Raw genomic sequence first — 26,303 nt, forward strand, 5'->3', positions numbered from 1 at the left:
AAGAAAACGAGTTTATATGCCCCATCTGAATGTTTCGACTCATTCATCGTTGGTTTTTCTGCGGACGTTGTGTACTTTTACTGAATTACCTGTTTTAAGTGATGTATATGCACAGGACTGAGTGACACTTGGTGTGTTTTTGTCACTTAACAAAAGTCAAACAGATTATATGGAACGATTCCTGAATGAATGCAAAAATGTGTATAGTAACTCAAACTCAACGACAAATAAACCATATAAAGCGTCACAGAATAAAACAATAATATTTTCTTTGCTCACTTCAGGTCATGGTACAGACTGAACAATGGCTGTCCTTTCATAGCCAGGTGACAGCTGTGATGCATCAGAAGAGAAAATATAAGAAAAAAGCTGGATAGCAATTTTCACAACATTTTTTTTTTTTTTTTACATCATTCTTTTTTTTAATAAGCATACCATGGTGTATATATCCTCAATGCTCAGTGTAACTCAAAGTGTGTCCTCTGTAAACAGCATTTCTCTGACTTGGATTAGCACTGTGTTTTACTGTTAGGTCCAAACTACATATATTTCATTTCTCAACTCCACAGGGAAATCACTGTTTTGTGACACTCAGCCCGAGTCCAGATCGAAACTTCCCCTCACTCATGAACATCTTAGACAAACAATACACTCTGAAAGGTATCCCATATTCTTAACCACAGGCTCAATAGTTCATATGGAAATACAAAGTAAAAATAACTGCCATCAACTTTTCTTCTCAAAGCCTTTGAACTGCGACTGGAGAAGATCAAATGTTTTTGCTGAACACGTATGAAGGAGTTACACATACACAGACTGTAGATGAGAACGTTATGTCATCTGAAGAGCTGATGATGCAGTCAGTGTGCTGCCTCACTTGTTCATATTTGTTTAAAGTGAAGATTTCAGAACAATCCTTGTGATTGTGTTGTTAGTCAAACAATACATGATAAATTAAGAATTCTGCAAAAAATATTGATTTGACGTTTCACAGTTTTAATCAAGCAGCGGTAGTAGTTCTGCAGACTAAATCTTGTGATGTAATAACTGTGCCAATTAAAGAGCATTTATTTTATTCCAAGAACAAATTTGAATCTGAAAAAAAAAAAAAGGGAGAAATATTATCAGAACAGAGGGCAGGACAGATCTCAGCCTTTACTTACACATATAAACAGTCACATGTTTTTGTATGGAACAATACATTTTGTATGAATCCAGGACAGGTGACTGTAAAAACACTCAGGACACTTTAAGGCAACACTTTGAAGCAGATGAATTAATGCTTTTCAAGTGACAACAGAACATTTAACTGTTTGTTTTTTTTTCAAATCATAATCAGTTTCTAACCGTCAATCTTCTCACTCCATTTGGTCCAGTACGCTGTTTTGAGTATTGAAACCCCTTTCCTTTTCAATATGAGTTTTCTTGTTATTGTGATCGAGGACTTCCCTCATGTTAACTGTCAAACTGTTTGAGTTTAAGTCTCTCTGAAATGTCTGAAGCCAAATCTTTTTTTTAAATTCTAATTGGAAGATTTCTCTTTTCGCTCACAAGGAATGTTTAACGCTGTCTCAAACAACTTTCCTCCCAGTGTTTCCTCATACAAAAGTTACAATTAGTATGGACACATTGTTTGTCCCACAATGAGGTGGTTTTGCAAGTTCCTAATAAAAAAACAAAAAGCATATCCAACCAGAAGTCCTTCTCTTACACTACAAAAACTCAAATCTTAGGAAGTGCTTTTGTCTTATTCTAGTAAAAAAAAAAAAAAATCTCATAACACTTATTATAATCCATTTTCACCTGCTAAGTCCAGATGCAAATCATATTTCAAGACAGAAAAAGCAAAATATAAGGAATGCGTTGCTTTTCAGTATTTTCAATGTTGAAAGCAGATTTTACTTAGGTCATAAAATGAGATGCACTCTAAATTATTTGGCACATCTCATTTTAAGACACTGAACATGGACAATTTGCTTGCTGCATTTGCAGTGTAGTGTGTAAGTGTATTGAGATATTTTGGACTAGAAATGAGACAAATACACTTGTTAGATTTGAGTTTTACTGGCACTGTGGTCCCCGTTTCAGTAAAATAAATACCCCACCACACCCACCATCACTCCTGAACATTCAGGGGAGATGCACACTACAAGATTTTACACCAAACTCAGATTCTCTAAAGTTACCGTCCTGTTGTTGCATTGGGAACCAACGGTTGTAGCGTAGACTGACCTGTCTGCCAAAGAAACAAATCCCATCAGTTTTAGAGACCTTGACCTCCATCATGAAAAAAGTCTTTGGGAGGTACAGAGGCAAAGTTCTAGCTCAGCACAATCAGGGTCTGTTCTGTCTGTACTGTGACTGTGAAGCCAGAGGGTTGCTGGTTCCAAACCTGAGTGGCGCTGTCGACCCTCCATAGGCAGTTCTGTAGCTTTGAGAGGAAGGCACGCCGCTCCCACCCACACCCAGTCCATACCCCGCCCCTAAGCCCTGCACACCAAGTCCAAGTCCACCTCCAGGCCGAGCAATGCCCTGACTCGGCATCCCTGCATAGGGGTACGCTCCGTAGGCGAGTCCCAGGCCTCCATATGGCCTGTGGGTGTGCTGCCCTGGCGTGGGGAGAACCATCGGCTGCATGTTCCTCCCAGGTGTGTCGAAGGCGAACTCTGGAGGAGGGCTGCTGGGTTTGGAGGGCGTCGAGGTCAGCGGGTCCAGCTCTCCAGCGGAGGAGTACAACAGAGGAGGCATAGAGGAGGAAGAGACAGAGGTGTAGCCTTCAGCAGCACCCAGGGGGGGCGCAGAGGTGGAGGATGAGAGGGCCCCTGTGAGGAGCGGTCTGGTCCAGTCATCCTTAAATATCTGGACGGTCAATGTGGAGACGAGCGGCAGCAGTCGGTTGGTGACGTGAGCTAGAACTAGCTGCTCGTTGGCATCCCGGCGAATACGGACGTGAGCGGAGCCAGCCTGAAACAATCAGAGGGGAAGAGAGGCAAGGTAAGAAACAGAAAGACGAGAGTATGAGCAGAGGCAGAGAGTGAAAAGATCAGGGATGAAGGGCAAAAGGGTAAGAACTGAAATATAATTGGACATTAAAACAAATTACTACAACATCCTTTGAAAACATAACAGAAGTGTTAAGAAGAAACATTTGGTGTTTCTGTCCTCTGATATTTTTCTATTATTAAACCTTGTTTCTGACTTTACCTCTACTGTCCTGTCTGAATAAAGGCATACATAGTTAAATAATAAATCTTAACCAACAATAATTATATGAATCCATCACTGATAATTACTGTTACTAGGGCTGGGTATCACTTGTGATTGGGCTAAACACAGATGGTAATAATTATAATGTCTGATTTTGAATCACCTCAGACTGTTCTGTAATGATGCTGATTTCCTCAGCAGTCTCTATGGAACAGAAACTTCTAACATAGCTGGTTAAATAAACGTCTTGAAGACTAGATGACCTTCATCTCAGCACATCTCATCTCAACAATCAGCCTCTGACTCTGAAATCTGACCTTAAAACGCTAAACTGAGCTCTACATTTTGTCAGTGTTTGCTAATTTCCCCATCCTCATGGGAACATTCAGACCTTAAAAGGACAGAACACACACACACACACACACACTGAGTCCCCCCGTGGGGCAGAAGTGCAGTCAGGGGGTCAAATCAGTTTGGACAGCTGCTCTGTTAGCAGTGGGCCAACAACCAACAGTTGTGTAACTGCAGGAACATCATAGGAAACAACAACAGGAGCAGCAGCATCGCTGACAGACATAAAAACAGCGATAAACGTCAAGGAGGAGGTAAATAGAGGACGCTGCTCCTCCTGCAGGCAGCATGTGGTATAACTGCTACATACACACAAACACACAAAAACACAGGCATAGCATGGAAGAGTGAGGGACAGGAACACAGCCCTAGCAGTGGGGGCATGCGAGTCTGCTCATCAACTCAGATGTGTTTTGTGGAGTTGGAGAAGACTTATGACCGTCACCCTCGGGGGGGGGGGCATTTTTCAGAGCCATCGGGTCTCTATTTGACCAAAGTGGAGTTGTGTCTCTGCACAAAGTCAGACACGTTCCTCCTGCATGTTGGCCCTCGCCAGGGTTGGCCCATGTCACAGATTATGTTTGTGATTTACATGGACAGGATCTCAAGGCACAGCTGGGGGAGGAGGGTTTCCAGTTTGGGGATACAAGCATGAGTTTCCTCCAAATGGTGTCTGGGCTCAGCCTTAGAGTTAAGGTGAGAAGCAGAGTTAAGGTGAGAAGCTCAGACATTCGGGCGGGAAATCCGAGTAGAGCCACTACTTCTCTGCATCACAAGAAGCCAGTTGAGGTGGGTAAGGCATCTGATATGGGCGCCTCCTGGTTGCCTCTCTGGAGGTTTTCCAGGTATGACCAAATGGGAGGAGACCCCAGGGTAGACCCAGAGTTTGGTGGAAGAATTGTATATACGGTCTGGCCTGTGAATGCCTCAAAGTCCCAGAAGAGGAGCTGGAAAACATTGCTGGGGAGAGGGTAGCCTGGGTAGACGTACTTCTCCTGCTGCCACCGTGACCCTACCTTGAATTAGCTGAAGAAACTTGATGGAGTAAGGACCCCATTAAACTTTAGGGTAAAGAGCAGTTAAGCTCTGAATTATCATTTGTCTTGCTGATTGTGTATTTGCAAAAAGGTATTCAGATACCAGTGTGTGTGCATGCTGTTTGTAGATGCTTTGCATGTCTGTGTGTTTTTTTCCAAGACACGCCAGCTGGGCTTGTTAATCGCCGCTACTACAAAATAAAACATACATGATGACAACGTAACACAGACATCACCAGTGTTCCCTCCAATATCTGGAGAAAGAGGGGGAGGAGAGAGACAGCGAGGACATCTCCGCATGAATGACTTGTTCCTTCTTTCTGTCTGAGTGAACAAATCCACTGCTGATCATCACTCAGAACTGACGAATGACAGAGAAGGATCAACGAGACGGAGGGGGGATCGAGATACAAACACAGACAATCAAAACAAACAAACGGGGGGGGGGGCAGGAGGAATGAGAGATAGAGAGAATAATAAAAGAGCAAAGGATGAAGAAGAAGTTTGGAAAAAGGAGTCAGAACGGACCAAGGTCACAACCCTAAATCTCGTTAGATTGGGACTGCCTCAGCTGCACTTCATGACAGTTCTATTAGCCTTATAGTTTATATTCGAAGTGTCAAGAATCACAATAAGAGCTAGAAGACAAGAAACTCCTGTTTTAACCTTAAGTTTTACACTTCACTGTTTGACTGAATCTGGTTTTACAATGTTAGAAATACAAGCTGAAAAAGACGCTTCATTTCAACTACTGCTCTGCATCTTTGGATCCTTGGTGGAGAAACATACCAGAGATCCAAAGCCAACAGTCCAGAAGTGCTCGTTGCGAACCTCAAGAACTCCTTCCAGCGTTGACACCTGATTGGTCACAAAGAGGAACAATCAACCAATGACCATGTTATTACTGTAACTTCACATACTGGTTGTTTATACAGACATTAATACCTTGTTTGTTTTCCTACACATTTAAAATATGTCATGAGAAAAATATTCTCTGTATTTCTTCCTGACTTTAAGATACAGATTTTTTTGTGTGAAGCTGAAAGGCTGAAAATGTAACAATCACCCAAACGGTCATTTTTAAGTCTTAAACAGCTCATATTATGCCCTTTTTGAGGTTCGTATATTTAATCTATGTACCTACTTTTGTACGTTCACAATAGCTAAAATCTGAAAAAAGTGTCTGTTTTCATGTACTGCTCCTCCTTGTTCCCTCTACGCTCTGAGTCCGTCAGCTACGCTCTGTTGAGCCCACACTGTTAAGACCCCACGTGGGCCAAATCTGCTCTGATTGGTCTGCCGATCTGCTCTGTTGTTATTGGTCAGTTGCTCAGCACGCTTCTCGGAAATGTCCCGCCTCTTTTACTATATTTGGAATGCAGCCACTGGCTCCGTCCGAGGGTAGCATAAACATTAGCACCTTAGCACTACTGTGCTACCGCAGGCTACGGCATATCGTGGTCGTGCTACAGAAGTTAACGGGTGTGCAACATGAGCTGCTGGGCTTGCCACAACGAGCCAATGGGCTTAGATCAGTGATCTCACATTGACAATGACGTCGGACTGACAAATTTTTATCGAGGCGGGCTAGAACCGAACGTTACATGCAGCTAACGCTGCAGCTAACGCTGAAGCTAACAGGAGGACGTAGGAGAAGCCGCGTTTCCGCGGACTTTGAATTTTTGCAAATAGATGTGCCTAAACATGCACAGGACACTTGGAAAACACACTAAAGAGCATATAAAACCAGAAAAAGCATAATATGGGACCTTCAACTTTTGGTAATATTAGTAGGGATTTTTTAAATGATATCCTTAAAATCATCTTTTAAAGACTTTTAAAATAATAACCCAATAATGACTTTTATTGTCTTTACAGAGATAAATCAATACATATTTAATGTCTCTGAGAGGCGATTTGTCTAACACACAGCGATAATAATGATAAATACCTGAAGAGGAACACGTTCAGAAATACAGTTCAGCTGAATATCACTAAGCCTCACCTCTCTGAGCAGTTTGTCCAGCTGGCCAATGATGTGCGACGGCGTCGTCTGTGAATGAGACGCGAGGCAGTTATTAAAATGACCCTACTTTGAATATGTCAGTGTTGGTCTATGAATAAAGACGAGATGGTCGTACCTGCAACAGCACTTTGCCGCTGTAGACGCTCATGGGATACATGGTGCCGAAGGTCATCAGAGCGATGGCGACTGCAGACGCTGTGTCCACTGCATTATAGTTACTGAGAAAACACACAGAGCAAAGGACATGAGGAACTTCTAAATATGAACAACATTGAAGAAATTAAAGAAACATGAATACTGAAGGAACACTGTAAGATCTTATATTTACTGCTTTGTTTGCAATTGCCTCAATCAGACACAAAACGTTTAACAAGGTTATTAAATCTTTAGATCAAGAGATTCAAACATTTGTTTTCCTATATGCAGCCATATGTAAGCCTGATTCAAAGAGACACCAATAAGACAAAAGTCTTCATAGGCAATATATTACTTCATTTTGAGGTCAGGGTTAGTGGGGTTCTTATGACTTTCGGAGGCACAAATCCAAGAGGGCGTTCCAGGTAATAAAATATAGAATGCCACTGTTTCATTATATCTTTGAGGAAACGTTTGAACCACAAGCTCCATTTATGAGCTCTTCTGAAAGAGGATGGAGTTTGATGTTGAATTTTGTTGTAAAGGTATGCTGAGATATTTGGTGTTTTCCATAACCCGAGCTAGCTAAAACATGTAAATGTTGCACAAAATGAACCCTTGGTGACCCTCTCCCCCTCCTCTTTCTTTTATATTTTTATCACCATCACTCTAAATATTTCAAGGAACAACTAACTACACTTTTGCCACCAATTCAAAAGTCTCATTTTCTATCCCATCTCTGCATGTTCTTTTTCCCACTGGGACGTCGAGCATGTGGATACATTTTAAGCTCAGTGAGAATAAACATTTAGGACAGTTTAAAGCAGCGACAGGAAACATTGAAACAACAAACTAGAGCAAGACGACCTGGTTTCATAGTAATTATGAACAGTTTTGGGCGCTGGTGATTTGGAGGGTTTTTCCAGCTGTTTTCATTGGGAGATATATACTCACTTGATTTCTATCAGCATGTAGGTGATGCAGAGGGAAAGAGCTCCTGCCATATTGATCAGGACGAACGGATTCATACGAGGCAGCAGCACACTGCTCAGACCTGGAATGATGCCACACAAACTGCACAAACACACACCAAACAAAGCAAAACCGGATTAGTGAACATGATCAACTCCAAATATTTTCAATAAAGACTAAATCAGAAAAACTGAGATTTTCTTTTTCATTTTTACTCACATTCACATTTTCAACCCAAACACAGCTAGTTAAAGGTCACAAATCATGAAAAATACATTTAACCATGGTTTTCTATGTGTGTGCACCTGACTTGTCTACAAACCCCCCAATTATGAGTCCATCCTCTCTGGCTTTTGCCTACTCCACTTTTTAGAAAATGTGTGCTCAAACAGGCTGTTGAGATGTTCCCTTCATGACATCACAAAGGGCAGTAACCCCTCCCCCAGTTGGGTGACACTCCCACAGCTAGGTGTTAGTTCTGTCCTCTGAGTCTGCCTCCTCACTGTAAACAATTGGGTATGATGCAAGAAATCCCAAGCCACAAAAGCCCTTCCAGAGGGGCGTGGTCAACCACAGCTCATTTGCATTTAAAGCTGCAGACACAGAAACAGCCTGTTCTGAGCAACGCTAAAATAGAGGTTTATAGGCATTTTAAAATACAGGATCAGAGTGGATGTTGAGCCAGAAACTTCAGAGACACGGTTTGGGGAGCTCTGAGACTTATTTAGACTGGTTGAAAATTAGGATAATATGTTACCTTTACAGTTAACAAAACATTGATTATCATTAAAGATTAGTGCCTTAATTGATCAAAAGAAAATAATTGTCTAATGCTTTGGTGTTATTATACTAGCTAATGAAAAGTGTTTTGGTGTTGGACAGTTAAGTGGACTAAAAGATTTATTTAAACGTAGGACTTGAAAAATTTGACTTTTTATACACCAGCTAACAGTGTAATCTGTGTTAGTATTCATCAAAGTCAGAGTAACATTAAACAAAACAGCACACTGTACACACTGTGAAAAGGGATTAATGTTAGCCTGTAACAATGAAGAAATGAACTCTTTACATTTAAACAATCTAACAGAACTAAGTTTCATGGACTTAATTGTATCAGTATGTGTGACATGACGACCCTTTTTACATCTTATATAAAATAAAAACATATGTTTGTCAGTACTTGGGTGCAACTAGCTCAAATTATTTCTGCTAAATTAATACATGTGAAGTAGCAACTAAGTTGATCTGTAAGTGCTCCACTACATATAATGTTATGGTTTTAATACGCTTTTGAGGATCTGTGATGTTTATACATTTGTCTTTTTGTGGATCAAGTTTGTTTATTACGATTCTATTTTTTTTTTTTTTTAAGAATCATTTAGCAACAGTAAATCCATTAATAGACTTTTGGACAACAGTTCTATCCAAGCATACATAAGTCAATTGACCCCAGAAACTAAATAACAAAAAATATAATAGATAATAAATAATAATAGAAGTTGACTCATATTTTACTGACTGAGCCAGCTTCTCCATCTGTTGCCTGTGGTCTCTGGAGGTCTGAGTCTTTTTCCTCATCCTCTCTGTAGTAGGCTGTAGCTTCTCTGTGTTTATGTTTGTCTTTGGGATTAGGCCTTTAACCCGATCACACCGCCTTAATTGACTTTAGTGGACTTGAACCCGAGTTGATTGGATCATTCTTGTTTTGTTTCATGTTATGTTGGTCTTTGGCAGGAGCCTAAGCTGCATTTTACTACATTTAACTGTGTTGTTAAATGATAAAAGAAAATGCCATTCATGTTGTCTAGATGGACCAGAAAACTATTTCATGAATGTTTCCAACAGAATGAATATGATTCTTCGCTGAGGCTTAGCACTTTGTTTTTGCTGTAACAATGAGATTCATAGTACAGTTCTGAGACTCTGATAAATGATCAACAGATACTTACATTCACTGCACTGTAAATGTTAAACTGCAAGTTTCTTTGCTTTTTTTAATAAGTGATCAACAAACAAAGAGCTGCAATGATAAGTTGATACATTTTGGGGGAAATCATTGGTAAAGATTTGAACATTAACATTTTCTGTTCTAAATATTTCCTGTTTAATGTTTGTCCTTTATGATATTCATCAGAATTGTTTTTTGGTTCATGGGTAAAAAACAAAGAACAAGCAACAAAGAAAGGAATTTTGTAAGTCTATTAGTTTTTTACATTTGTATGACAACCTCGATGCATCAATCAATATTGGAAACATGTGTAAACTAATCCTAATGGTTCAATTGAACTAAGCCAAGGTCCAATCTGAGCTCCAATTTTCACTAATGTAAATTCCATGTTTTGAATTTAGCAAAAACAATTCCCAACTTCCCTGCTCAGCATAAACCCAAACTACATTTTGGCTTTGATTTCCTTTCTCAAGCATTTTTATCTATCAGGACTTCTCTGTGCACTTCAACTCGTCAACAAAGGTCGGGGTGGTCTACAAAGTGTTGCTCAAAGGCACTACAGCAGGGAGTGATGTATATGAAAAGGTTTAATGTGGTCTGACAGCTGGACATGATGCAGAATGATGTGACACATGAGAGAGAACCATGTGACGTTGGAGGTTTAAACAACAGCTGTGTTATCTGAATGTCTGAGGAGCAGATTTAATTGTCTGGAATAATGCTGTTAGATTAATTAAACAAGGTCAATGAGGACACATATCAATAACTCCTCTTCCATTTACTGGGAAGGAATGAAGGCTGTTAAATGATTTGTTTTTTAAAATTGGTAAAATATCACTAAGCTGAAGCAAAATCCCGCTCACTGATCTGTTGATTAAGAATCCTCTTCAACAGAAGGTTTAAAAAAAATCTCTTCATAATTTAAATAAACCAGGCATGAGGGGAAGCCAACGGGCTAAGAAGGAATGAGTTGATACAATATTGATGAATTCATCAGTCAATTAAAGGTTCTGTAGTTCTTGAAAAGATTTGAAAGGTTTACTATTCAACCAGAGGAGATTTTCAGACCTTATTAAACAATCTCTTCAGACACACCTCCTTCATCCCTCAGCTCCCCCCACCACCCCTCCTGTTTCACTTTCAGGTTTTTGTAAGAAAATGAGCAGCAGAATAAACATCTGAAAACAAGATTCTGAGATCAATTGAAAGTAATGATATGAATAAGCAAAGTTCAATCTATTTTAAAGAAAATGTTTTCTTCGGCTTGGAAAGCCTGTTGTTACTACTTTAAAGCCAATTAAAGTCACTCAAAATGTGATATTTTGAATTTCCCTTCCTGCATAAATAAATTACACAGCTAACACGACTTAGCACTCAGAGGCTAAGTGTAGCTGCCTGCTGGTCTAGTTCCCTCCCAAAACATTCGGGTGATTCCCAAAACACGGCATCATCCAATTCCAATCACTCTCTCTGTAAACATCCGGCCCGGTCTTCCTGAAACAGATTAATAGGTCAATGAATGCACACCCAGGCGGATGGTTCCTGGGCTGTGTGTCAGATTGAATTTCCAATACGTCAAAGGCCGGCGCTCTGTGGCTGCTATCGCCTATAGCATCAAACACAGTCACAAACATGAGGAGGAGCGCAGAGGCAGAATGACGCAAGGTGTCTGTCATCGGATAAAAGTGAAATCACAAACAAGTGACATGATTGTCAACATGTTATTAATGTAATAAAAAGTAAGCAAGAGGGGAGAAAAAAAGAAGCTGGGCAACCAGATTAAGATTGATTTTAACTACATTTTACTCTACAAGACAACTTAAACTTTTCACATAAGCTCATTTTACATTATCGTTCAGCTCAGTTATAACCACAAAATCTGAAAACTGAGGATTCTCAAGTCAGAGTCAGATAGTGATTTTACACTTGCACAAGCACATCTGAACACAAACAGCAACATCATGAAGTCAGTGAAGCTAATGTGAAAACACAGAAGGTCATATTTAAGGAAATCTCATAGTGTCCTTATTGTAAAGCACTTTGGGCCACTCTTTTAGAATTAATGGTGCTTCATGTACAAAGTTTGTGACTTTGAAGATTTTATTTATCTAAAAACCCAGTGCTATTTAATAAAGCCTTGACAGAAAGAAGATTACATAAAGCCATTTTAACTGCAATTAAAAAACACACCTTGAAAATGACAGATTATTTTTGGGTCAGTTCCTGTAGCCAAAGCATTTTACTGAACCCAGTGAACCCGTTGTGAACCCATTTCATTATTAACACAACAATGGGAATGAACTGCCAGCTTTGACTGTGCAGAAGCTTAATGTGTGTAACAGGCAAGAACAGTAAAGACAACTGAAAGACAAAAAAGACGGAGGGCAAGGAATATAGAGAGAGAGGATAAGGGAAAAGAAAAGGGGAGAGTTGGGGATGAGATTGACAATCCCAGTGATCCCATAATCCCTCTTGATGCATTGATATAATTTGACATGTGACCTCATCTGTGTTTGTGTGTGTTAATCCAAACATGTTGCAGACAGAGAGCGACGGATTAAAGCACAGCAACAGACAACACTGGATATACTTGGGTCTCCAAACTGGACTAAGGACAACAAAACGGTTACTAGAAAATATCCACAAAATGACATGCTTTTTTCAGTTGTTGCCAGATTTGAACCTTGTCCTTAAGAGTATTTGATTTAGAAAAAGGTTTGTTGATAATATTGCCGTTTAAACTTTAAATGACACATTTTGCTTTGGTGATAAGTTCTGCATCACACTTTGTTTCTGTTTACCTCCACAGTGCACCCTCATGCCCCTAAAGACTGCACCATGGGGGAGTTTATCAGAGCTCAGTGGGACACACCTGATTAACCATTCAGGACATCCCTTCATTGACGCAAATACAAAAACGGTACGTTTACATAACCAAACCCATGTGATAGGATGGGGGAATATGCAAGAAAGTTTGTCACATAACATTTAAAAGACACATCTAGGAGGTGAGAGGAGTTATACAATTGATTATACGGATAGTGAGTTATATCATGATTTCCATCTGTTCAAGATGAAGAAGAGGATGGAACATTTCTATAATGAAAGGATATTTATGCCGTGTTGTTATTATGAAAATGCCAACAGAGTGCTCAGAGTAGGGTTTGGACCAAGTGGCAATCTCAGGTATTGAAATGTCATGTCATTATTCGTGGAAAAACTGCAAGAGGGGGGTGGTTTAACTCATCTGTTTTGATTTTATAAAGTCTTTGAGATATGCAGAAATCTGCATAGAGTTGGGTGTGTACGACTGCCAGGTGGGTGCGTTGTAGCCGATTGCCAGGAGGCTAAAGGCCCACCTTATCTCCATCTCTTTGCCTCTTTAGGTGGTTATCGCCATCGCTGAGCTTCAAAACTCCTCTTTAGAAACCAATGGGTGTCACTGAGACGGTATTATGATGTTCATTTTGTAAAATATGGTCCCATTTGGTGTAGATATTAAAGCAGGGTATGTGTTGAGGATTGGCTATTTGTGACTGACAAATATACCACAGTGACATATCAATCCAGACAGATGAAAGCAAACACAGCTAACCTGATGTCAAAACATGATCACTTCAGCCTACTAAAGAAAAGGGTTGGCAATGGCTAAACTTGCCAAGCTTCAAAACTTTAGCCCACAGACCTATGGGTGAGGTCATGCTTGACATTTCAACTTCCTATATTTGGTCTATGGTATTTTCATAATCTCAATTACAAATCTTGTGATTAGATGCAAATAAGAAGTTGGCCTTGGTCAATAATCGCAAAGCAAAATTCATTGCTGTTTTATTAAAATTACGATTGAGGTCATTACCTGATGATAAATACAATACAAATGTGAACTTAAATGAACTTCACTTACATAAAAATGACATGATTCTTTTAGATTAAACTAATGTGACATAAGCAGAATTTGCATTTGATGAAATTCTTCATGAGCCAAACTTCTTGTCCATCATACACAACATATTTGCCCTTCCTTTCTTGACATTGCTTACTTTCAAAGACACACTAACATACACAGGTTTCAGGCCATTGGTTGGTGTGGCCGACAGAACAGCAGGCTTTACATAACCCAGTTGGCCCTCAGACCCTGCTGGGGTTAAATAGGGAAACACTATTACCACACAGGCACACACGCACACATACACATTCTCAGAAACCACAGAGACGCACACAAACAGAGACACAAAGACACATTACAAGCCAACACACACACACACACACATACAGGCTTCTACAAACACATGCACGCTCGCACGCACGCACGCACAAAACTAGGCTGGGACGTCCTGTTCTGTTCTGCCTTCTTATCCAATCACGGCTCAGTTCGGCTGCAGAACTCTCCAGGCTGTCGGCCCGAGAAACCTGCACTGCTGATGAGAGAGAGTGTGTGTGTGTGTGTGTGTGTGTGTGTGTGTGTGTGTGTGTGTGTGTGTGTGTGTGTGTGTGTGTGTGTGTGTGTGTGTGTGTGGGTGTGTGGGTGTGTGTGTGTGTGTGTGCGCATGTATTCTTTTCAATTCAGATGTGGGAACCCACTATTGGATGTAATATTAATCACAACAGTTGACACTCAGCATCAGTCTGCTCTGCTCAGATGTGAACTCCTGAGAATTTCAAGATAACTTTCAGGAGGACTGCTCCTGAAAACCTCCTGACCTGCCTGTTCACATACACACCTCACAGTGGGGGACTATCCCCGTCCAATGGGAGGAGGGAGCGAGGTCTCCTGAGGCAAGACATGACGTAGAAAGACTTACGCGAAAGTGGCAGTTAAAGAAACGGAGTCTGCTATAACAAGCTATAATGACAGTATTTGCTTTTATCAATGCTATGGGTAGTTTGATGGAACCACAATGTCAACAAAACACAACAGAAAACAGGGCAGATGTTTCAAATAGTGCACAGAGATCAGAGCGGCCACGTGCATACAGTCTATAATTGTGCACTGATCGCAGGGAATAAACGTCACCACTCCCTCTCACTCGCTCGAGGTGAATTCTCCTGATAATATCCTGCTGCGTTCTCGTATCAGCTCCCTGAGGTAAGATACTGTAATCCTATTGTCTGTAGATTTAGTTGTTGTTGAGGGACAAATACAGAATTGGGAACCAAAGAAAATAGATCTAAGGAATAGAATTACTTGAAATGGAAACTAGGATTTTTTAGACATGTAAGTCTAGAAAGAATACATTTGTAATTTGTAATTTATTTCAAGGATAGCCCCTTGAGATGCATCATCTCACTTTCGAGGGGGTCCTCACAAAACATAAATATAATCATCAGTAATACAAAATCAAAATGAAAGGTAAATCTAAAACATAATACCAAAACATTTAAACACAGAGACACCCACACAACATACACACACACACTCACAATCACTCACACGTAATGCTCCTCCAAGTCTAGCCACCCACCAACCAGCCAATATTACACAATCAGAAAAAATCTGAAGAAACAAAAAAAAGAAAAGAAAACCTCTGCAATAACAAACATGTAAAGGTAGAGGTAGAGCTGTGTACACCCATGCACACATATGCACCATATAAATAAATAAACTATTCCAACACTAACTGAGGTCTAGTAGAAAGTTTTAGGTGATATGCCTTGTATTACTTGGTTGGTTGGTGTAGTGTTATTATTGTGTGGAGAAGACTTTCTCGAGTTATAAATAGTACAGAACACAGAGTTTTGTCTACTAGACTGCATACCCCCTCACCCCAACCCCACACAGACACACACAAAATGAACGACAGACTTGGGACATAAAAAAATGAACTTGTGTTGTATTAATTTGTCTTTTATCCGATGTGTCACAGCGGAAGAGCAGTAATTCTGCCCTTAGGACACCTACAGAGACCCTGAACACGTCAGACTTTCTTTCTCCTCCTTTGCCCTCTTTCACAACATCGTCGCTGATCAAGAGATTTTAACATGTCAGGTCAGGAAAGTCAGAATTTGTGTCTGGTTAATCAGAGCAGGTTGTAAAAAAAGGAAAAATGCTTCATGATAAGAATTATATACTTTTTTTTATCATCCCTGCTGACGCATTGTCTGAGCTTTAAGATCTTTACACTTTCAACAATTTATTTTCCAAATTTTAACATGTCTAGCAAACTGTTTGAAACTGTGATATTGTGTTGAAAGTTGAAAACCAGTTTCCATGTTTTCCTTGACTGGCATAGAATACTACTCCAGTGAACATTGCAGTTCTGTAGGGAACAATTTTGCAGAATTTCAGCGTTATTCAACCTTAGTGCAAAGTGTCACCTTGCTGTCAACCACAAATATCAGGTTTCCAGAAAGAGTCAATGGTCAGAGTTTTAGATCCCTGCATACAGCAAAGCATCAGAGTCTCAAATTTGCAAGGGAGCAAACACAGAGAAGACAAGACAGTGGGAGAAAATGGGGGCACAGAACAAAGCTCAACAAAATATAATACAAGAAAGGTGTTTATTTGTTGAATTTGATCAATTCAGTTAAGATAATCACATATAACTGTCACATAAAATAATCCTGGCTGCTTAGGGGTCAGCCCAAATTGTAAATCACTCCTTCGAAAGAGCCTCATTTACACTTACAGTTGAACACTGATTATGAAACAAGGATCATCTCATTTCAGTTTTTGTTGTTTAATCATCTAGTTGTTTCTCTGTGTGCAATATAGATAGATAAATAAAAGTCAAGTACCTTAATACTCTAGTATCATTTTTACTTCAACCCTTCTGTGTTATAAATGGGCATGTGTAACATCGTTATAAAGTCACCATAATACTGCAGACTTAATGAGTCTATCATAGAAAAACATTTTATTCTCTTATGTTGCAAATGAGAATATGTATCAATGAGCGCAAAATAAAATAGATATATACATTCAACGATCAGTCGACTACAGTGAGAATCTGATTAGATCAGATCACATTCGACTAACCTTAGTCGTGGAAACACCTATTGTTCAGTTGTAAACTGTCATTTTAAAAGTGAAGGAAAAGCTCAAATAATGAACTAATACGGTGGACTAATCAACTAATTTTTGGATTTAATAAAAAGCCAAAAAAATAACAATAACTGGTTTGAATCTTTCTGTGGGGTTTGCATGTACTACGACCTCCTACCGTAGTCCAAAGACCTGCTCATTAGGTTAATTGGTGGTTCTAGATTGTCCATAGGTGTGGATGTGAGTGTAACTGGTTGTTTGGTCTTTGTATGTCATCCCTGTGATTGACTGTACCTGCTTCTCACCCAATGACAGCTGGGCTCCAGCACCCTGTGACCCTGAGCAGGATAAGCAGTAAGGATAAAGAATGGACGGATGGATCAATCAATGAGCTCATCTTTTTGCCTGCAGGAGAACTAAGGACCCAGTCCCACTGTCCCCCTGACTCTGTGACATCATGTCCACCACATTGACTGACAGGAACCTTTGACCACACGGGAAGGCCATCTGTGCCTGTTTATACACACACACACACACACACATACACACAGATTCACACTGTAGGTAGTGACACACACAGGAATGAGCACTTTTCCATCGTGTGTGTCTGTGTGTGAGTGTGAGTGTGTGTGTGTTGAGTCAGTGTAAGAAGATCTGTCCTGTTCCTACCCGAGAAAGAAAACTGCTGATAAAGAACAGAAAATGAGACTGAGAGTGAGAGAGCGAGAGAGAAAGCGAGAGAGAGAGAGAAGGACTAAAAAACACAAAAACAGAGAGGGGTGATATCAGAGGAAGAGATAAGCAAATAAAAAAAAGTGATTCAGACGTTTCTTACCTTCGACTTAGATCTGCCACATGTTCCTGAAGCCAACTGCTGCTGGCCGCTGGAGAGAGAGAGAAAGAGAGAGGGATGCCTTTAATGTAAAAAAAGTAACAATATAGAGGAATGAAGAACAGAAACCAAAGTCCTTATAACCCTTAACATATATATAACATATATTATCTATGTTTAGATACTGTCCTGGTTCTAGTTAGTAGATTTTCTGAATCTTAGGTGTTTGGGTTTGGTGCTTTAAAAAGCAATGTCTACACTCACTTCACATTTACCTTTATATATTTATTTGGTCATGTATCTTTTATTCACACGTCACAGACTCTTTCTGTCATTCTGAATTTGCCATATCCAAACTGACGTGGTTTACACATTTGTGTCCTCAAATTGAAGCATGAACTCTGCTTCGGGCTGTCGCCTAAATTCAGTGACTCACCAGTAGAAAGGACCCCAAGTCACCTCCCTTCTTTTCTACTGATCTTTGCACTTCAGTTTGACATGACAGGATATAACTTTAGAAACTTAATTAAACATAATTAAATGGCAGCATTACGGTTTCTGTGTGTCAGTATTTTGTTCTTCCCTATTTGAATTACACGAAGCATTGATATAAAGGAAAATATTCTCATTATAGCATCGTATAGCCAAGTCTGTTGCTTGTCCGCGCCGTTTTTTTTTTTTAAATTACGTCTCACCTCAGGAGACCCCCTGCCCCCCCCTCCTGTGTGACAGGGCAACCCAGTCTCATGTCAAAATGTGTAATACCTACATTGGTCCACAGCGCAAAACGTAGTAGTTTCACAATAAGGGCTCTAAAATTGTGACATGTCTACGTTTCCTTTTGTCTATTCTTTTGTATAGGCATACCTCAGGTCAAGTGACTGCCCAGTTTTCCCCTGGCGCAAAAAAAAAACCATGGCGGACATCCCTTCTATTTTCGGCGGAAAATGCAATATTTTAAGATAGTTTGAGGCTTAAGTGTCGTTTTGATAACCTTTTCTGGCGACAAATGTACATTGTATCTTCATAATCTTCGTTCGGTTTATGTTTATGATCTTCAGTTTGTTAGTTTCTACGAAGATTCTTTCAGGTCTCGCTAGACAAACGTTGGACTGTTACGTTTTCTACTGTTGCTACGGTGGTTGCTATGGATGCTATCAACAACGAACGGGAAGGAAGTGGACGTTCGGTTCGCAGCTCTTTTTTTGGCTGCTTTGGTTCCGGAATTAAATTTTCCCATTCAAATCCTACATTGATTTTTCACAAAATCTTTATATCAAGAGATTGGCGCTTGGGACCAAGACAACAAGCTACCCCAACACTCGTGACTATAGTACATTCAATTCGGCACCAAAACGGCGTCAAAATTGGAAACAAAGGTATAGGTTCAAGACTGTGTACATCATTTTCGTCCAGAGTCCACAATCCATTGCGAATGATATCGTTTATTCAGTCTTTCAGGTCTCGCCAGAAAAAACGTTGGGATGTTACGTTTTTTACTGTTGCTATGGTGGTTGCTATGGACGCTATTAACAACAAACCGGAAGGAAGTGGACGTTCGGTTCGTGGCTCTTAAAACGGGTTACACATCAAACTAAGCTCCTATCCAATAAATAATGATTTCTGTTACATTTTTATGGATGTCTTTCATTACAACCAAATTTAATAAAACGATTGGAACAGATCGATGCATATTAGCAACATTATAAACTATAAAATGTAACAATCCTTAATACATAAAGACAATACTGTACAGTTTGTGTGATTTATATGATTTAATAATTTTATTTAACAAAATAATCCTGACAGATTAATACTATCTTTTAAAACAGGTTTGATTTGACCACTTTTTTACAATATATATAGTCTAGATTATTTTACAAAACCCATTCGCTTTAGTAAATATTTGATATAGTGGGTAGATATACATTTTTTACAACCCTAATTATGTTCCCTCTGTGCACAATGCCAGACATAACTACCAAAATTCCCATTTCTAGAATAACAGTCAAAATATCCGAAATTAACTGATATATGTACTTTATTTTAACATAGATCATATATGTACTATGCAATAAATACTTCGGCCACACGAGATCCATGACATATTCAGTGAATATATCTTTAGTAAGCCTTTTATAATCCTAGTTACAACCTTTTTTTGGAAACGGAAAAGACTACAATTATGGTGCCATTCAGTATCAAGCTGTATGACTTGACTCTGAGGAATTGTAGTCTTTTAGACAAATCTCAGTGTTTCCCCAAGAAGTAATATATATTTAATTGAGGGTACACAGGGGAGTTTAATTGGATGGTTAACACATTTATGTTATCAGATAATTAAAAAATAATTGATACATTTGTTAAAATGTATTTTAACCATATATAGCGGCTCCCCCTGTTGTTTTGGTGAGCTGACTACCCTCACATGGTACTTTGTTCCAAGACCTCTCTAAAACAGTTATTCCCATATCTGTAGCCCCTTTTGTTGCTGAGGTATAAGCCTTCAAACATGCCCTTGGGTCAAGATTCAAAGGGCATTATTTTATGTTGAAACCTCATCTTCACATATGTTCAGCTCTAAGCCAAAAACTTAAATATTCTCATTTCATAGGCAAGGGGTCTTGCAGTCATACTTTCATAGAGCGCTTTCAAAGCCCAGTACATAAAATGTATTTTTTATTTTTATTTTGTTTGTTTGTTTTGGTTTAAGTATATCATAAAATCTGGGGACCTATATGCTTGGAGGACAGCCTTAAGTGCTTGGTTTAGAATTATGGCTAAAAGTAAAAATCTCTTATGCTCTTGTCCATATTAATTCATCCTAGTACTTTTTTTTATCCTTCTTTCCTTATAGAAGAGTTAATCTAATTTGTCATCAGTCATTGTTTTAATATTCAGTTTAATGTCTTTCATAGAGCAACAGGGTTGAACAGGTCAAAAGGTTTCATGTCTCTGCTAGGCCTCAAATGGTCAAATTAGCTCTATTAAGCACAAAGCATACAGCATATAATGGAGAATGACCCTCTGTCTTTTGGAACATTTTCACACTTTTTAACACCCTTTTTTGATGTTTTGGTAAGTGTTTCAATTGTGAACGGTTTGGCAAATTGAGAGTGGGGCCTTAAGTGACTTGTGATTTTTGTTTTGGTGACAGTTCCCAATCTCACGAACAACTGGTGAAAATTTGGGGGTTCTAGGTCAAACATAAGTGTATGAAAAAGGGATTTGTGTGATTAGTGTATTGAAGAGCTCAGCTCTCTGTGTGTGTGTGTGTGTGTGTGTGTGTGTGTGTGTGTGTGTGTGTGTGTGTGTGTGTGTGTGTGTGTGTGTGTGTGTGTGTGTGTGTGTGTGTGTGTGTGTGTGTGGGGGGGGCGTTGAATCGATAGTGAACGCGCCATCGGCCTTTAAACCGACAGTGGGCGTGACTGCACGATTGCGCATGTCAGCAGCACTGGCAGACCATAGCATATTGGGCTTTTTGAATGGGTTTTTGCTTAGATTCCTGGAATGGGATCTTTGGTTAACACAGATTTAATATGTGTTTTTGCAACCAACCTTAAAAAACAACAGTAAATACCCCCTGAAAGATCTAATAAAGAGGTCGCTCACAAGTGACGATTATCAATACGTCATTATTTGATGTCAGTGTCATGCGCCCGTTTGTAGTTCTTATCGCCGGCCGTTTACTTTATTGATTGCATTTTGTGGTATTAATCTAATCCGTCAGGATTATTTTGTTGAATAAAATTTTGAAATCATAAATCACACAAACTGTACAGTACTGTCTTTATGTATTGTTACATTTTATAGTTTATAATGTTGCTAATATGCATCGATCTGTTCCAATCGTTTTATTAAATTTGGTAGTAATGAAAGACATCCATAAAAATGTAACAGAAATCATTATTTATTGCATAGGAGTTTAGTTTGATGTGTAGGGTCTGATGTAACTCGTTTTAAGAGCCGCGAACCGACCGTCCACTTCTTTCCGGTTTGTTGTTAATAGCGTCCATAGCAACCACCATAGCAACAGTAGAAAACGTAACAGTCCAACGTTTCTCTCGCGAGACCTGAAAGAATCTTCGTAGAAACGAACAAACTAAAGATCATAAACATAAACCAAACGAAGATTATGAAGATACAATGTACATTTGTCGCTAGGAAAGGTTATCAAAACGACACTTAAGCCTCAAACTATCTTAAAATATTGCATTTTCCGCCGAAAATAGAAGGGATGTCCGCCATGTTTATTTTTTCGCCAGGGGAAAACTGGGCAGTCACGTGACCTGAGGTATCCCTATACAAAAGAATAGACAAAAGGAAACGTAGACATGTCACAATTTTAGAGCCCTTATTGTGAAACTACTACGTTTTGCGCTGTGGACCAACGTAGGTATTACACATTTTGACATGAGACTGGGTTGGACAGGGACAGTCTACCACTGTGGCGTTTTTAGTGCATATGTGAAAACGGTTAAAGACGCAAAATAAAACATAATACTTAGGAGTTTTAAGTTGGAAAAGCTTTGGCATTTGCATGTCCTGTTTGATTCATTTTCTTACGATCACTCAAGTTACCTAGCTGCTCCAACTCTGTTTCAGATTACATTTTATACTAGAGACTAAAATTACACTTCCGCTCATGTGGACAATCACTTTTTTATTGGCCTACATGTTATGTCAAAAGAAACAAACCTCTCTGGGGTACAAGTACTCTGTAGTCTGACATGATCTGAAGAACAGAGCAGAGAGCTTTACATTTTCAGATGGAGGCAAGAACAAAAACATCATTCTTGTTCACAGCTCCATGAAACATTGAGACACACAGATGTTTTATTTCACAGCTGACTCCCTCAGCTCTGTCCTATGGATTTAAGCATCATGTGCATGCCTGCAGTTTAACATCAAAACTGTTTCACTCACTCTGCAGCATTAAACTGTTTAAACAGAGACTAGCAGAGAGCAGTCATCCTCTCAAACCCTGATTTGGGATAAAAATACTTGATGGGTGTGGGGGAAGGGGGGGAATGGGATCACTCACTTCTCTTTCTCTAACATGCTGTCTAACCTTTAATGTTTGACGACACTGTGAGGCCTGAAGGCTCAGCATCGGGTCAAAGGCCCTTCAAATTCCATCCTGCTCAGACCTGAGAGTGTGTATATGTTTGTGTGTGTCTGTGTGTGTGTTTCTATGTGTCTGGGTAAGGTTGGGGTGGGGGGTTTGTTTGTTTTGTTTGGAGGTGAGTCAGTATAAACAAACATTTTAATAGAGTGACTTATTTATGATCCGTGTGTACAGGGAGAGGGTACAATGTTTCTGAGAATGTGTGTGTGTGTGTGTGCGTGTGTGTATGCATGTCTCTGAGCCCGCCTGGCCCTCTGGCACAGTACATTACCACTGTCTGGAACACAGTTGCGTAATGCACTTTTAGTCTTGCTCTGTCAGAGTCTGTGTGTGTATGTGCATATGTGCACGTGTGTGTGTGTGTGTGTGTGTGTGTGTGTAACGAGTGAGATATATTGTGTGTTTTGGCAAAGTAAAGTGCCTCTGTGTGTTTGTGTGTGTAGTTTCATCCCCCTCCCATTCCGAAATGTCAGATGTTAAGTGATGTTGAGACTGTTCCGAACACAACAGCAGACAGCTGACACGCACAAACACAAACACACTCACACACACAGACACACACACACATGCACACACCGACACAGACACACACTGACCTCATTCATCAGTACAGACTGCTCATACTGATAGTGACTCAGAGAGAGGAGAGGAGAGGTTTAAAGGAGGGGAGGAGAGGAGAGGAGAGGAGAGGAGAGGAGAGGAGAGGAGAGGTTTAAAGGAGGAGAGGAGAGGAGAGGAGAGGAGAGGTTTAAAGGAGGGGAGGAGAGGAGAGGAGAGGAGAGGAGAGGTTTAAAGGAGGAAAGGGAAGGATGAGAAAATAAAAGCAAAGGGGTGGTAGTGAAGGGAGAGGAGCAGAGGAGAGAAGTAAACAGGGGAGTTCCTCTATTGTATTTAAGTTTCTGAATTTATTTTCATCTGCATCTTCCTACATGTCTGTGCGTACAGTCGTAGCTTCTGTCAGTAAATAAGTTAAATAAATACATTTGACTGAGGCTGTAGACTTAATGTGTGTTTGTATTACAGATGTACCTATTGCAATTTCTTAAACTGGGTTTTCAAGTTTTCAAGTAAACTGGTGAAGGAATTCTCACTTTCATACAAGTGGAGCGAGTGCCAGGAGTCGGTCTTTATTTATCCACCAGCTTCTTCACCTCACCTGACGGGCACCTCACGTCCACACTGCCGACATGTGAGCTTGTGCTTGTGTGGCTGTCCCGTTAGTGTTGTCGTTGCTGTGTGAATGGCACAAAACACTTGAAACACGGATGGCTCGTGTGTGTTAATTTGAGCGGACCTGCCAATCACTGTACAGGCTGGAAATCTTCCAATTCCAGTCAGTAGCTGGTCAACCTCTGCACCTTTCTTTATGTATGTTTATATGCGTGTGTGTAACGGTCTGTCTGTTTTGGCAGTAGACAGGGTCTCAGACTAAAATGGTTAAAACTTCAGGTTATGTCAGGTTGAAATGTCCTGGGGTCGACATTGGCCAGGCATGGCCTCCCTGTCTGCAACTATGCGTGTGTGTGTGTGTGTGCGTGTGCGTGTGTGTGTGGCCACTGCATGTTGATGTGTTCATGCGGCCTTAAATACAATATGTATATTAGTTTTAGTGCTTCTTTTGTGTAAATGTGTATGTGTGAGGACTGGAGACAGCTTTGGAAAGTGAGATCATTATGTTCAGTTTTTCTTTTTTTAGAAGTACAAATTATTTTGTTCTTTTGCTGTATGAAGTTTTGGACATCCATTTAGTCATTCTGTTTAGCTCTGGGAAACTGTGATGACCATGTTTTGCAAATTTGTTAAACCTTTTGTAGGAGGAACTATGAATCAAAAACTGTGAGCAGTTCATTCTTGAATGGATTATGCATTGAATCATTAGTGTCATCCCTAGCACAGAAGTAAATCTAAGTAGTCTTAGTGGCATGGATGTGTTGTCATACGACTCATTCCTTTAAATTAATTTCAGATGTGGGGACGAATGTTCACTCACAGGCCACTCCTCCTCCTCTTTTCTTTAACACCCAAAACTAATCTGTTGAACATAATCTCAAACACTTAATTCTTCATATTTAAAGATCAAACTGTGTTTGGTTTTATAACCTACTGATTCCTGCAGTTACAGAAGAAGGGACTAACCTCTGATCTCCCTGCTGCTTATTGTGGTTTATGTAAAGACTAAACAGTGAGCAAGCATTTCATTTGACTTCAGTAATCCCTGAAAAATATAACAAAAGCCAAATTGTCCGAGCTCCCCAGTGACACAAAGGATTACCAAACCACAACTGACCGGAGGAGAAAACCCAAAAGAAACTAAAACAACTACTGTAAATCCAGCCTCCCTCTATATAACACAGAGAGGAGAAGGAGAAGAAACGGGTGGCTGTACCTTCAGAGACGTAAGCAAAGGGTTTGTTCCTGACAGACAGCAGAGTCAGCAGGTTGAAGAAGAGAGCGACAAAGGTCCCGACCAACAGACGACCGCTGCAGAGAGACACAATGAACTGTTACAGTAGAGGATTTTCTTACAAAACAGACATTTCTCAAACTGATATAAACAAACATTAGCTGCTTAGTCGGTAAAATGTCACATGAACATTTTTATTTTTTTCCCCAAGGAACAATGTCAAATCTATTCTCAACGCCAAAATAGTATTATCACTGTCATAGAAAATATTTCATTTTACTTTTTGGAGTGTGCCGAAAGGTACAAAAGAAGTAAGAAGCTGGAAACAGAGAGCTCTGTCTTTTTTTCCTTAAACAATACTGAAACTGATATATTGGTTTTTCACATGCTTGGGGTGCAATGTGTGAATGCATCCCAAACCTCCAGGTATCCAGCTTTAACCAGACAGATTATAAAGAAGAAGTAACTAAAATAAAAAGGATTACTGTACTTTGTTCTATCATATGTTGTCATGTATGCAAAAATAGATGTGATGGTACTGTGACATTGTTGTCGGTCAAGTGTAAATACACAAAGGTGATGTAACAGTAGAGCTTCATTATGGCATTATTGTTGTGTTTTTTAATGAAATATGGGAAATAATAGAAGGAGAAAACTTCACAACTATAAAGGCTAATTGTTCAAAAGAATTTGGCCAACTATTATACTTTCTAAAGCTTTTTGTTGTATTGCTGAAGTTCTGGGTGAAATTAAGGATTGTATGGGATAGGCAGAAATAATTATTGGGCTTCAGCCTCAGCCTATTCCTTTTATGGTCATCGATCGATTGGATTTGATCGTATGAAACGTACTGGTGTAAACATGGAAAGTGTCTTTTTCTGTATCTGTAAGTGGACTATTTACACATGTGTTTGACTCTCCTTGTTTCTTAATGGATGGCCAAATTACAAAATATTCATTCATTCACTTCGAGCAGTTTCCACTGAATACCAATCTTTATTTTAGAACAACAGGCAGCAGATGATTTGATGACATTCATTTCTAAATACAGAATTTCAAATTCTAAGAACTGTTTTACCTCTCATCCTCTGAGGTCAAGTAAATATCCCTTCTAAACCTGTCTAGTCAATGTACTGAGTTTGTAGAGAAGTTCTTTGCCTTTCTAAGTATTTTTATGGCCTAAAAGTTCAAATATAAAGCAACAACTGGCTGACCTTTAAAAGTTCATTTTCCAGAAATATTGAGAAGTGAATTTTGCTTTGTGTCTGCATTGCTCATGCA

General features: G+C 39.6%; 1 protein-coding gene across 1 annotated transcript in view; it reads right to left on the reverse strand.

Annotated features, from left to right (window-relative positions):
- Positions 1-244: 244 nt before the first annotated feature.
- slc30a6 (solute carrier family 30 member 6) overlaps positions 245-26,303 on the reverse strand; it is a 63,024-nt gene continuing 36,965 nt past the window's right edge. The window contains exons 9-15 of the mRNA XM_020626883.2: positions 25,005-25,099; positions 17,494-17,542; positions 7,711-7,830; positions 6,737-6,839; positions 6,601-6,648; positions 5,385-5,453; positions 245-2,964 (exon numbers count right to left, since the gene is read on the reverse strand). Of these exons, the coding sequence (XP_020482539.2) occupies positions 2,335-2,964; positions 5,385-5,453; positions 6,601-6,648; positions 6,737-6,839; positions 7,711-7,830; positions 17,494-17,542; positions 25,005-25,099 (1,114 nt within the window). The 3' untranslated portion in view covers positions 245-2,334. The remainder of the gene's footprint in view (positions 2,965-5,384; positions 5,454-6,600; positions 6,649-6,736; positions 6,840-7,710; positions 7,831-17,493; positions 17,543-25,004; positions 25,100-26,303) is intronic.

This window comes from Labrus bergylta, chromosome 10 (assembly GCF_963930695.1).
Source record: "Labrus bergylta chromosome 10, fLabBer1.1, whole genome shotgun sequence".
In the NCBI taxonomy this organism is placed as follows: domain Eukaryota; kingdom Metazoa; phylum Chordata; class Actinopteri; order Labriformes; family Labridae; genus Labrus; species Labrus bergylta.